At 37.3% G+C, this 14,283-nt stretch overlaps 1 protein-coding gene across 1 annotated transcript in view; it reads right to left on the bottom strand.

Moving 5' to 3' along the window:
• Window positions 1–14,283, bottom strand: part of C5H10orf67 (chromosome 5 C10orf67 homolog) — a 401,727-nt gene that overhangs the window by 265,484 nt on the left and 121,960 nt on the right. Inside the window, exon 6 of the mRNA XM_053713953.1 lies at window positions 3,297–3,444. Within this exon, the coding sequence (XP_053569928.1) occupies window positions 3,297–3,444 (148 nt within the window). The remainder of the gene's footprint in view (window positions 1–3,296; window positions 3,445–14,283) is intronic.

Below are 14,283 nucleotides of genomic sequence, written 5' to 3'. Positions count from 1 at the left end.
TGGTAGGAATGTATATCCCATACGTCACTAGCTCATGGACTCTTGCCAATTACATGAAAGAAATTACACTTTCATGATTACAATAGGGCATTCAATTTTAAACCACTTTCCAAATTACTTTTATCATCAAATTTGCTTTGCTCTCTTGGTATTCTTTGTGGAAAGCTAAACCTAGGTAAGCTCATATGCTAATGTCTAACCGTTGAACTGCCTTTTTATCTTTTTTGACAGTTATACACTGCTAGTTCATGTGTGTCATATAGATAACATTGTGCTCACTACCGTGGAGTTATTTAAGAGTCAACACTGATTGGCAAAAATGCATGTCAGTCACTGAGATAAGGGGCAGTCTGCAAAGGCTTAGATACAAGGCAATCACAGAGGTAAAAAGTGTATTAATGTAACAGGATTGATTATGCACAAATGGGGGAATGGGTAATAAAGAGATTATATATATTTTTAAACAATAGACTGACCCTTTAATATTTGGACCAGCAGGGTGGTTTATGGGGTCCTATACATCTTGTACTAAAGTTGGACTAGAATAAATGTTACAAGTTAAATAAAATGAGAGCATTATAAATAAAACATTGACATTGTGAATGGGTGCAGGACTCCAGCAAAACTGAAATATGGCTGCTTTAGTAAATAGTCACCTACCATCTGTGTTTGCTGACTTCTGTGTTGCCTGTATGTATGCTATCCTACTTATTTTCAAAGTAAAGTATACGAGTTCAATGTACAAAGTGAAAAAAATAAATGATTGTATATTCCAATTTTTACCGCGTGTATTACTAGTTGAAAGTAAAAAGTTTTCGCTGGCGCGATAACGACACATGAAAAAAGCTGAAGTTAGAATATCGTGACCGATAGAATTCAATGGAATGCGAAAAGTGGGGGGGGGGAAACTAACACCCAACAAGTTGCACAAACCCCATCGCATTTTCTCAAGTGCGGTAATTAATATTCTCATTCAAATCTTCACATAACAGAACATGTTCTACGTATTCTTAAATACATTTTGTTTTTTTGGTACAATAAATATCTATTCCTTTATATATAGATGATTATATATAGGTATTGATATATACAGCTATATATAGGAATATCTATTTAAAAATACAAAGAACATATTCCTCTATGTGAGGCACATTGGAATGTGAGATATTTACAGTAAATACATAGTTAAGCACTTTAATAAATATGAATATTGCATAAATATGATTTTTCATGTTTTTTAGCTACTTGACTGTAAAGGGCTAGACATACATATATATGTCTATATGTGTACACATATGTAATTATATGCATATATGTCTGTAAATACATATATACACATATAAATACATAAATACACATATACACATATAAATACATACAAAGGTATATACATACATATACATCCTTAGACATGTATTTGTATGTATCTCTATGTTAAACCCCTTTGCCTGCCTTAGACCTCACATCTTTTAGCCCTTATAATAACTTTTTAATTACATTCCCCCCCAATAATTTTTATTAAATGAATGTAACTGTATCTTTAAATGTATTTGTTATGTGTTTTGTGCCACCTTTTACTCAAGCGTAACAGATAACCAGAGTTCTAAAGTCGCACTATCCCGCCACGCGTTAAATTAAATTGCGCTCACTACTTCAGACGCACACAAAAAGCCCCAAAACCCCTTATCGCTTTGCACAACTGTTAGCCCGCCCCTCTTAATCTAGCACCAAAGATTAGTATGTTTGTGTATAAATGTGTAATCATGCAGATTTGTGAGAGCAAAATAATGTATGAATAAAATGTTAGACAATTAATGTCTTCTGAATCTCTATTTCAAGAATAATCTGCATATGAAAATGATTAGTGTAAGAAGTGCTCTGCCCCACTCAACATTTATGTCCTTTCATGTTTTTATTTTATTTTTATTTAATTATTTTAAAGGGACATGAAACCCAAACTTGTCATGATTTAGACAGAGCATACATTTTTAAACAACTATCCAACGTATTTATGTTATCAATTTTGCTTTATTCTCTCTGTATCCTTTATTGAAGAAGTAGCAGCTAGCTCTAAGCTCCTTGGGTCTGCTTTTCAACAAAGGATACCAAGATAACAAAGCAAATTAGAAAATAGAAGTAAATTGGAAAGTTGTTTAAAATTGTATACTCTATTGGAATCATTTTGGGTTTCATGTCCCTTTAATTCGGAATCTTATTTTTAATTTTGTTAGATGATTTTTTTTCTACTGCAAAATCACCACTATTTGTTAAATGGATATGAAAGTTAAAATTAAACTTTTAAAATTCAGATAGATCATGTAAGACGCTTTGAAATTCACTTTTATTATCACACATTTACTCTGTTCTCTTGACATCCTTTGTTGAAAACGATACCAATGTAGGCTCAGGGGCACAATGTACTACTTGGAGCTATCTTGGTGGTTAACCACTTTTGTCTCTTGTCATTGGCTCACCAGATGTTTCCAGCTAGCTCCCAGTAGTGCATTGCTGTTCTGGAGCTGAGTTTAAAGGGATAGGAAAGTCAAAATTAAACTTGCATGATTCAGATAGAGCATTTAATTTTAAGACACTTTTAAATTCACTTCTATTTTCAAATGTGCTTTGTTCTCTTGGCATTCATTGTTAAAAAAGAATACGCACATATCCTGCACTAGTGGGAGCTAGCTGCTGATTGGTGCATGCATGCATTTGTTTCTTGTGATTGGCTAACTAGATGTGTTCATCTAGCTGCTGGTAGTGCAATGATGTTCCTTCAGCAAAGAATAACAAGAAAATTAAGCAAATTTGATAATAGAAGTAAATTGGAAATTTGTTTTAAAATGTATGTTCTATCAAAATCATGAAAGAAAATTTGGGGGATTCCTGTCCCTTTAAATATGTGTTTAAGCTGTTTTTTGTTGTTGTTGTTTTTTTTGCATTGGTTAAACACATAGTTAAAAGCAAGCTATTGAGCAATAATAAGATGTTCTAACATATTAGAGCATTTTCTTTTTGCACTTTTATGTTCCCTTTTTACAGTATACATTTTTCAATATCATTTTATTTTATCACATGATTTGCATACATACAGTAATATATATTAAGTATAATTTCAGTCTCATAAAATAAATACAATTACATAAATATAAAAACTTCAATACAGACATTAGATGCAAAACACACTGTTGAGCTCAGAGCAGAATATCTTGGGGTAAGGGATGGAAATGGGATATATCATGAAATGTCTGTGCCTGGGCAGGGTGCGATTTGTGTACAGTTGTAAGAATAGGTCTTACCCAATGAGTGAATGTGTTTATCTTTCTGATTTATTAGCTCTTCCAGCTGGAATACTTTTTCCTGTAGTGCATCAATTCCACCTTTCAGCTCTTTATTTTCTTCCTGAAGCCTCTCTTTTTCTGGGTCATCTTCTGTTACAAAAATTATCTGAAATATTAGTGAGTCTTTTTATTTTAAAGAAGAGAACAAAAGATCTGAGCATACTGCTGAGCAAGAACAATTATACAGCACAACCATCATATAATTTCCTTAATTTAAAATATGAATAGGCAATAGGAAGGAGGCTAAAAAGAAAGATGCAGTACATTACATACAAAGACTATAACACATGGGGACATTTTTACTGACAGCAATAATGCCTATCATACTGTTTGTGTGCCCTCATCATTGAGGTCAATTTATTATGGAAGCAGTGTTCAGGAAGGCAGCTGGGGCCTATCCACCCACACGTCCCTCTGTGTGTTTAGTAAAGTGCTGCCCGTAACTAGGGACTTTTTTGGATGGGCATCACTAGGGGGTTGCAAAGTGCACTGCTAAGGAGGGGGGCGTGTTGCTTTTGTGCCATTACTCTATGACAGTGCTGCCAGTGTCATGAGGAGTGCATCACATGTCAACGGAGTGAAGTTTTCAGGCTGGAAGCCACATGGAGTCCATCAGGCCCGATGATATGAACACAGTTGGTTTTCTACTTGGTGCTGCAGCCACCCGGAGGCAATTCATATTCTGAACATTAACATGGCTTTGCATGCTTGTCACACATAGACGACTGTGCAGGCGTTTAATGCTATTGAGCACTTCACTTGAAATCTCTATGCAAACAGTGATTATCTTGTAAGTCTGTTTCACGATAACGCCCAACAAAAGACTTTAAAGTTATCATTTTGGTAAAGCAAGCTCATTTCCATTTTTATTTATGCATGGCTTTTGTTTGGATCTTGCCACTTCCATTATGAAAAAGTCTTTTTCTAATGCAGTTGCAGCTTATTGCCACTGATACCCTCATTCACTTGTCTAATTCAAAGACTTTGAATATGTTTGAAGATACCGTCCTATAGATGTCTAGACTTTACTCAATACAAGGTTCTTTTTTACCTATTTAAAAGAAGATGGATCAGGCCTTTTAACAACTGATATACAATAAGAAAGAAATATCTTAATTATTAAGGGCTTTGCAAGCATAACACTGGAATTATGGAAACCTCTAATTTGAAAGATGCTAATTGTCAAATAATAAATGAGATCAACAAAGTAAAAACATTATAAATTATATGCTAAATAAGGTACAACAAATTCACAACAATAAAAAAAAAAAACGTATAATAAATGCAAAATAAAGGCTATGTATTTTCACTCTGTGTTCTAGATATTTTATTACTCTCCTCGTTCTGATAACATGTAAAAATATAAAACAGAAGACACACAATAGTGTAAAACAATCTTATTCTATCTTATTCCAAATGTGTATTAACTCTTCTCAGAATTATGATCAGCTCTGATATGTGTCTGTTCTCCTCCCCCGTGGATATAAAAATATAGAAGAAAAATATACACAATACAGTGCAATATTGAAAAAAAAACACTATCAATTATTTGTCAATTCAATACTGACTCTAGATAGAGCTCTGATCAGCGTTATTAAGTACTAGGTGTCCCTGCGTCTCCAGGAAAACGGTCTAATACATATTTATTAAAACTTTACTTAAGAGATTATTAATAGCTTAAAATAAAAAACTTTAACAACAAATAACTCTGGTTTAAGGTCCACAGCACTAATAATCTGATGCCATCCACAGTCATCCTGACATTCCAAGTGACTAATAGTGAACCGTGCAGCCGAGTGACTTGTTTTTAAAGTTTTTATTTTAAACTTTATCATTTCTAGTAAAGTTTTAATAAATACATTTTCAAAGGGATGTGAAATTCAAATTTTTTTTTCATGATTAAGATGGAGCGTGCAATTTTAAACAACTTTCTAATTTAATTCCTCTATCAAATTGTATTTATTATTTTGGTGAAAAGCAGGGATGTATGCTTAGGAGCCGGCCCATTTCTAGAGCACTATATGGCAGCAGTTTTGCAAGAATGTTATGTATTTGCAAGAGCACTAGATGGCAGCAATATTTCCTGCCATGTAGTGCTTCAGACACCTACCTAGGTATCTCTTCAACACAGAATATCAGGGGAATGAAGCAAATTTGATAATATAATTAAATTAGAAACTATTTTTTTTAAATGGTCTGGTCTGTCTGAAACACAAAAGAAAATGTCACTTTAAACTAAATAGCACCTACATTGCATTCTTGGAGACACGGGGGCACCTAGGCCTGTCAAGGGTAAGTACAGGCCTGCATACTTAGATCTAGATTATGAGTGGAGCGCAAATTAGTGATCAGGCTCGTGCATTAACTTAGCTACAAGTAAGCTTTTTCATGTATTGCAAGTTTTCGAATGAGCGATAACCCGACACCCGCAAAAAAGTTACTTTTAGTGAAGTTAACGCTCAAGCGGGATAGCTAATAAAACAAAAATGTTCATTTTGCTCAAACACATAGCTATAAATAGCAAAAGCAGATACTGTAAAGTGAGAGCAGTCATACACATCTTTAGACACGTTACATGCCCTTTTCTCACCTGAGACCTTATAACTTTTTTATGCATTGTTTTAAACAAATATTTTTTTATTAGACAATGTCATTATGAGTGTAACTGTACTGTACAATCTATTTGTGATGGTTTTAGTGCAACTTTTTTTATCTTGTGTAACAGTTAACCAGACTTCTGAAGTCGAGTTATACTGACGTTAAATTCATTGCGCTCAAGCGAACGTGTTAACTTGTAACTTGTAATATGCGTGCAACTTCCGATGCGCGCAAAGAGCCGCAATAAATCACTTTTTGCTCATGCGCAACAGTTAGCCGGCCACTCATAATCTAGCCCTTAAAGGGACATTAATTCAGGATTCAGGCAGAGCATACAATTTTAAAGAACTTTCCAATTTACTTATGTTATCTAATTTGCATTGTTCTTTTGGTATTCATTGTTAAAAAAACGTACCTAGGTAGGCTTAGTAAATGGGAGCTAGTCGCCTATTGGTGGCTGCAAATATTTGGCTCTTGTCATTTGCAGCTATCTCTCATTAGTGCATTACCACTCCTTCAACCAAGGATACCAAGGGAATGAAGCAAAATTGATAATAGAAACAAATTAGAAAGCTGTTTAAAATGATATGCTCCATCTGAATCATGAAAGAAAATGTGTGTGTATGTATGTATGTGTGCATATTCATGTGTGTGTGTGCATATGTATGTGTGTGTATATGTATGTGTGTGCGTATGAACGTGTGTGTGTGTGTGTGTTTGCATATGTGTATGTGTGTGTGTGCATATGTATGTGTGCATATGTATGTGTGTGTGTGTGTGTGTGTGCATATGTATGTGTGTGTGTGAGTGTGCATATGTATGTGTGTGTGTGTGCATATGTATGTGTGTGTGTGTGCATATGTGTGTGCATATGTATGTGTGTGTGTGTGCATATGTATGTGTGTGTGTGTGCATATGTATGTGTGTGTGTGAGTGTGCATATGTGTATGTGTGTGTTTGCATATGTGTATGTGTGTGTTTGCATATGTGTATGTGTGTGTGTGCATATGTATGTGTGCATATGTATGTGTGTATGTATGTGTGTGTGTGTGCATATGTATGTGTGTGTGTGAGTGTGCATATGTATGTGTGTGTGTGTGCATATGTATGTGTGTGTGTGTGCATATGTATGTGTGTATGTATGTGTGTGTGCGTGCATATGTATGTGTGTGTGTGCGCATATGTATGTGTGTATGTATGTGTGTGTGTGCATATGTATGTGTGTGTGTGTGCATATGTATGTGTGTATGTATGTGTGTGTTTATGTATGTGAGTGTGTGTGCGCATATGTGTGTAAGTGCATATGTGTGTATGAATGCATGTGTGTGTGCATATGTATGTGTGTTTGTATGTGTGTGCATACAGTATGTATGTGTGTGTATGTGTGCATATGTATGTGTGTGTGTATGTGTGTGTGTGCATATGTATGTGTGTGTGTGCATATGTATGTGTGTATGTATGTGTGTGTTTATGTATGTGAGTGTGTGTGCGCATATGTGTGTAAGTGCATATGTGTGTATGAATGCATGTGTGTGTGCATATGTATGTGTGTGTGTGTATGTGTGTGTGTGCATATGTATGTGTGTGTGTGTGCATATGTATGTGTGTGTGTGTGCATATGTATGTGTGTATGTAAGTGTGTGTTTATGTATGTGAGTGTGTGTGCGCATATGTGTGTAAGTGCATATGTGTGTATGAATGCATGTGTGTGCATATGTATGTGTGTTTGTATGTGTGTGTATGTGTGCATATGTATGTGTGTGCGCATGTGTGTGTGCATATGTATGTGTGTATGTATCTGTGTGCATGCATATGTATGTGTGTATGTGTGCATATTTTGTTACATTACAGCCTTAAGTTCAATGTTTTATTAATCTGAATTTTATGTGATGGATCAGAACACAATAGTTTAAGTTGGTGAAGTGAAATGAGAAACATATATACATAAAACTATTTTTTTAGAAATAGAAAACAGAAAATTGGCATGTGTGTATGTATTCACCCCGTTTGTTATGAAGCCCATAAAAAGCTCTGGTACAACCAATGACATTCAAAAGTCACATAATTAGTGAAATGATGCCCACCTGTGTGCAATCTAAGGCCCCAGAGGCTGCAACACCTAAGCAAGAGGCACCACTAACCAAACACTGCCATGAAGACCAAGGAACTCTCCAAACAAGTAAGGGACAATGTTGTTGAGAAGTACAAGTCAGGTTATAAAAAAATATTTAAATCTTTGATAATCCCCAGGAGCACCATCAAATCTATCATAACCAAATAGAAAGAACATGGCACAACAGCAAACCTGCCAAGAGACGGCCGCCCACCAAAACTCACGGACTGGGCAAGGAGGGCATTAATCAGAGAGGCAGCACAGAGACCTAGGGTAACCCTGGAGGAGCTGCAGAGTTCCACAGCAGAGACTGGAGTATCTGTACATAGGACGACAATAAGCCGTACGCTCCATAGAGTTGGGCTTTATGGCAGAGTGGCCAGAAGAAAGCATCATGCTGTGGGGATGTTTTTCAGCAGCCGGGACTGGGAAACTGGTCAGAGTTGAGGGAAAGATGGATGGTGCTAAATACAGGGATAAAAACCTGTACCACTCTGTGTGTGATTTGAGGCTAGGATGGAGGTTCACCTTTCAGCAGGACAATGACCCCAAACACACTGCTAAATCAACACTTGAGTGGTTTAAGGGGAAACAGTCAAAGCCCAGACCTCAATCCAATAGAAAATCTGTGATCAGACTTAAAGATTGCTGTTCACAAGCGCAAACCATCCAACTTGAAGGAGCTGGAGCAGTTTTGCAAGGAGGAATGGGCAAAAATCCCAGTGGTAAGCTGTGGCAAGCTCATAGAGACTTATCCAAAGCGACTTGGAGGTGTAATTGCTGCAAAAGGTGGCTCTATAAAGTATTGACTTTAGGGGGGTGAATAGTTATGCATATTGACTTTTTCTGTTATTTTGTCCTATTTGTTGTTTGCTTCACAATAAATAAATAAAAAAATGTCAAAGTTGTGGGCATGGTCTGTAAATTAAATTATGCAAATCCTCAAACAATCCATGTTAATTCCAGGTTGTGAGGCAACAAAACACGAAAAATGCCAAGGGGGGGGTGAATACTTTTGCAAGGCATTGTATGTATGTGTGTGTGTGCATATGTATGTATGTGCATATGTGTGTGTATGTGAGTGTGTATGCGTGTGCATATGTATATGTATGTGTGTGTGCATGCATATGTATGTATGTGCATGTGTATGTGTGTGTATATATGTATGTATCTGTGTGCATGCATATCTATGTGTGTATGTGCGCATATGTATGTGTGAATGAATGTATGTGTGTGTGCATATGTATGTGTGTATGTGTGTGCATGCATATTTATGTGTGTATGTGCATATTTATGTATGTATGTGTGCATATGTATGTATGTGTGTGTGCATATGTATGTGTGTATGTGTGCATATGTATGTGTGTATGTATGTATGCATGTGTGTATGCATTTGTACTGTATGTTTGTATGTGTGTGTGTGTGTGTGTGTGCATATGCATGTGTGTACATATGTATGTGTGTGTGCAACTGCATATGTATGTGTGTGTGTGCATATGTGTGTGTGTGAGTGTGTGCATATGTATGTGTTTAGGATAGGCTCAATTACCTAAATATGTATAGCTTAGAGGAGAGAAGGGAAAGAGGTGATATGATAGCAACTTTCAAGTCCGTTAAAGGGCTTAGTAAAACTGAGGCTGTGGGCATTTTACATAAAATGGAAAATTCAAGAACAAGGGGTCATGATCTCAAGCTGAAGGGTTGTAGATTCAGGAGTAATTTGAGGAAGCACTTCTTTACAGAAAGAGTGATTGATTTATGGGATAAACTTCATCCAGAGGTATTAATGACAAACACTGTGGGGGACTTTAAAAATGCCTGGGACAAGCATAAGGCTATCCTACGAACTATATAGCCTAAAATCCTTTAAGAGATCCCTCTTTGCATATCTCAAAACAGAATTCACCTGTCATGGTTGATAATATATTTCCTACCTGTTCTATGTAAAATTTTGCATATATTGTGTATTATTATTGTTTTTGTATTTTAATTGTACCCTATTGTATCAATGCAATGTTTTGTGGACCCAGGACATACTTGAAAACGAGAGAAATCTCAATGTATCCTTTCCTGGTAAAATATTTAATAAATAAATAAATAAAATATTTTAGGTAATATCGGGGCAGACTTGCTGGGCCTATGGCTCTTATATGCCGTCAATATCTATGTTTCTATGTATGTGTATGCATATGTATGTGTTTGTAAAAAAAAATCCAAATACTGGTAGCACTGCAATCTACCTGAAGACAAAAGCCTAGATATGAAGTTCCAAATGGCAAGCCAAGCTGTAAAGGTAGCTGTAGAACCCAAAAAAGTAGAGGATATCTGTACACTAAGAACTATTTTTTTATTCATTTAAAAGAAGATGGAACAAGTATTTTAACCATTTATATACAATAAAGAAACACTTTCTTTAAAAGGCCAGTAAAGTAAAAAATAAACTTTTATGATTCAGATATAGGCCTAGATTACAAGTGGAGCACAAAAATATTAGTGCTGTTAAGCGCTTGCAGCTCTCAAGTTAAATCAACAGCGCTCTCATTCTCGCGCTCATATTACAAGTTGAAAGTAAAAAGTTATTACTCAACAAAAGCCTCAGGCGCGCTAATATATGGAAGTCTAATAGCGCATCTGCGCTAAATAACTTTCCCCATAGACGTGTATGGGACATGCTACAAAACCCTGTTCTGGCATTTGCTCAAGCGCTAACACGAAGGTGCACTAAACTAAAGGTGCTTTAAGAAATAGGTTTTTTTTGTCCTTAGTAGATGGGAAATTAGTTTTTTCCTTCTTTTATATATGTGAATAATGTATATGATTGTCTAAGTATAACTGTGTATATATGTTTGTGTTTTTCATTTTCCTTTTGTATTGTAAAAAATGGAAAAATAAAAATAAAAAGAAGTAAACAACATTTTTTTTCACTAAGAGGAAAATGTTATTTTTATTAAAAAAATAAAAAAATAATATATATAAATGAACTTTAACATTAAATTTAACAATTTCTCTGAGCATTGTATAGTCTGACCTTAAGGTGAATTTGCTGAGACGTCCACTCCTTAGAAGATTGACAATTGTCTTGAATGTTTTCCACTTGTGAATAATCTTTCTCACTGTAGAATGATGGACTTTAAATTGTTTGGAAATTACCTTATAACCCTTCCCTGTTTGATGGAAAGCAACAATTGCTTCTCTAAGATCATTGCTGATGTCTTTCCTCTTTGGCATTGTGTTAACACACCTGAATGCTCCAGACCAGCAAACTGCTAAAACACACACACACACACACACACATAAACGTATATATATATATATATATATATATAAATAAATAAAACAGAAAAGGAGAGAGGTGATAATACTGCTATATCAGTTCCTATTATTTGTCACGGTGCAGACCTCAAAAATTTATAAAAGTATATTTAAAAAGAAAGAAGTCAAAGGATATACATTGCTAACCTTTGAAAAGAGAGGAAAAAAACATAATTTATGCTTACCTGATAAATTTATTTCTCTTGTAGTGTATTCAGTCCACGGATCATCCATTACTTATGGGATATATTCCCTTACCAACAGGAAGTTGCAAGAGGATCACCCAGGCAGAGCTGCTACATAGCTCCTCCCCTCACATGTCATATCCAGTCATTCGACCAAAACAAGACAAGAAAGGAGAAACCATAGGGTGCAGTGGTGACTGGAGTTTAATTAAAATTTAGATCTGCCTTAAAAAGACAGGGCGGGCCGTGGACTGAATACACTACAAGAGAAATAAATTTATCAGGTAAGCATAAATTATGTTTTCTCTTGTTAAGTGTATTCAGTCCACGGATCATCCATTACTTATGGGATACCAATACCAAAGCCAAAGTACACGGATGATGGGAGGGACAAGGCAGGAACTTAAACGGAAGGAACCACTGCCTGTAGAACCTTTCAACCAAAAACAGCCTCCGAAGAAGCAAAAGTGTCAAATTTGTAAAATTTTGAAAAAGTGTGAAGCGAAGACCAAGTTGCAGCCTTGCAACTCTGTTCAACAGAGGCCTCATTCTTAAAGGCCCAGGTGGAAGCCACAGCTCTAGTGGAATGAGCTGTAATTCTTTCAGGGGGCTGCTGTCCAGCAGTCTCATAAGCTAAACGTATTATGCTACGAAGCCAAAAGGAGAGAGAGGTTGCCGAAGCTGTTTGACCTCTCCTCTGACCAGAGTACACGACAAACAGAGAAGAAGTTTGACGAAAATCTTTAGTTGCCTGTAAATAGAACTTCAGGGCACGGACTACGTACAGATTATGCAAAAGTCGTTCCTTCTTTGAAGAAGGATTAGGACATAATGATGGAACAACAATCTCCTGATAGATATTCCTGTTAGAAACTACCTTAGGTAAAAACCCAGGTTTAGTACGCAGAACTACCTTGTCTGAATGGAAAATCAGATAAGGAGAATCACAATGTAAGGCCGATAACTCAGAGACTCTTCGAGCCGAGGAAATAGCCATAAAAAACAGAACTTTCCAAGATAAAAGCTTAATATCAATGGAATGAAGGGGTTCAAACGGAACCCCTTGAAGAACTTTAAGAACCAAGTTTAAGCTCCACGGAGGAGCAACAGTCTTAAACACAGGCTTAATCCTAGCCAAAGCCTGACAAAAAGCCTGGACGTCTGGAACTTCTGCCAGACGTTTGTGTAAGAGAATAGACAGAGCAGAAATCTGTCCCTCTAACGAACTAGCAGATAAGCCCTTTTCTAAACCCTCTTGTAGAAAGGACAATATCCTAGGAATCCTAACCCTACTCCATGAGTAACCCTTGGATTCGCACCAATATAAATATTTACGCCATATCTTATGGTAAATTTTTCTGGTAACAGGCTTCCGTGCCTGTATTAAGGTATCAATAACTGACTCCGAGAAGCCACGCTTTGATAGGATCAAGCGTTCAATCTCCATGCAGTCAGCCTCAGAGAAATTAGATTTGGATGTTTGAAAGGACCTTGTATTAGAAGGTCCTGCCTCAGAGGTAGAGACCATGGTGGACAGGACGACATGTCCACTAGGTCTGCATACCAGGTCCTGCGTGGCCACGCAGGCGCTATCAGAATCACTGATGCTCTCTCCTGTTTTGATCTTGGCAATCAGTCAAGGTAGCATCGGAAATGGTGGAAACACATAAGCCATGTTGAAGACCCAAGGGGCTGTCAGAGCATCTATCAGCGCCGCTCCTGGGTCCCTGGACCTGGAACCGTAACAAGGAAGCTTGCCGTTCTGGCGAGACGCCATTAGAGACAGATCGGGTTTGCCCCAACGATGAATCAGTTGAGCGAAGACCTCCGGATGAAGTTCCCACTCCCCCGAATGAAAAGTCTGGCGACTTAGAAAATCTGCCTCCCAGTTCTCCACGCCTGGGATGTAGATCGCTGACAGGTGGCAAGAGTGAAACTCTGCCCAGCGAATTATCTTTGAGACTTCCAACATCGCTAGGGAACTCCTGGTTCCCCCTTGATGGTTGATGTAAGCCACAGTCGTGATGTTGTCCGACTGAAATCTGATGAACCTCAGTGTTGCTAACTGAGGCCAAGCTAGAAGAGCATTGAATATTGCTCTCAACTCCAGAATATTTATTGGGAGGAGTTTCTCCTCCTGAGTCCATAATCCCTGAGCCTTCAGGTAGTTCCAGACTGCGCCCCAACCTAGAAGGGTGGCATCTGTTGTTACAATTGTCCAATCTGGCCTGCGAAAGGTCATCCCCTTGGACAGAAGGACCCGAGAAAGCCACCAGAGAAGAGAATCTCTGGTCTCTTGATCCAGATTTAGTAGAGGGGACAAATCTGAGTAATCCCCATTCCACTGACTTAGCATGCATAATTGCAGCGGTCTGAGATGCAGGCGCGCAAATGGCACTATGTCCATTGCTGCTACCATTAAGCCGATTACTTCCATGCACTGAGCCACTGACGGGCGTGGAATGTAATGAAGGACACAGCAAGCATTTAGAAGTTTTGATAACCTGGCCTCCGTCAGGAAAATTTTCATTTCTACAGAATCTATCAGAGTCCCTAGGAAGGAGACTCTTGTGAGTGGTGATAGAGAACTCTTTTCCACGTTCACCTTCCACCCATGCGACCTCAGAAATGCCAGAACTATCTCTGTATGAGACTTGGCAATATGAAAACTTGACGCTTGTATCAGAATGTCGTCTAGGTACGGAGCCACCGCTATGCCTCGCGGTCTTAGTACCGC

This window comes from Bombina bombina, chromosome 5 (assembly GCF_027579735.1).
Source record: "Bombina bombina isolate aBomBom1 chromosome 5, aBomBom1.pri, whole genome shotgun sequence".
Classification (NCBI taxonomy): Eukaryota; Metazoa; Chordata; class Amphibia; order Anura; family Bombinatoridae; genus Bombina; species Bombina bombina.
This window is presented reverse-complemented; position numbering and strand designations above follow the sequence as displayed.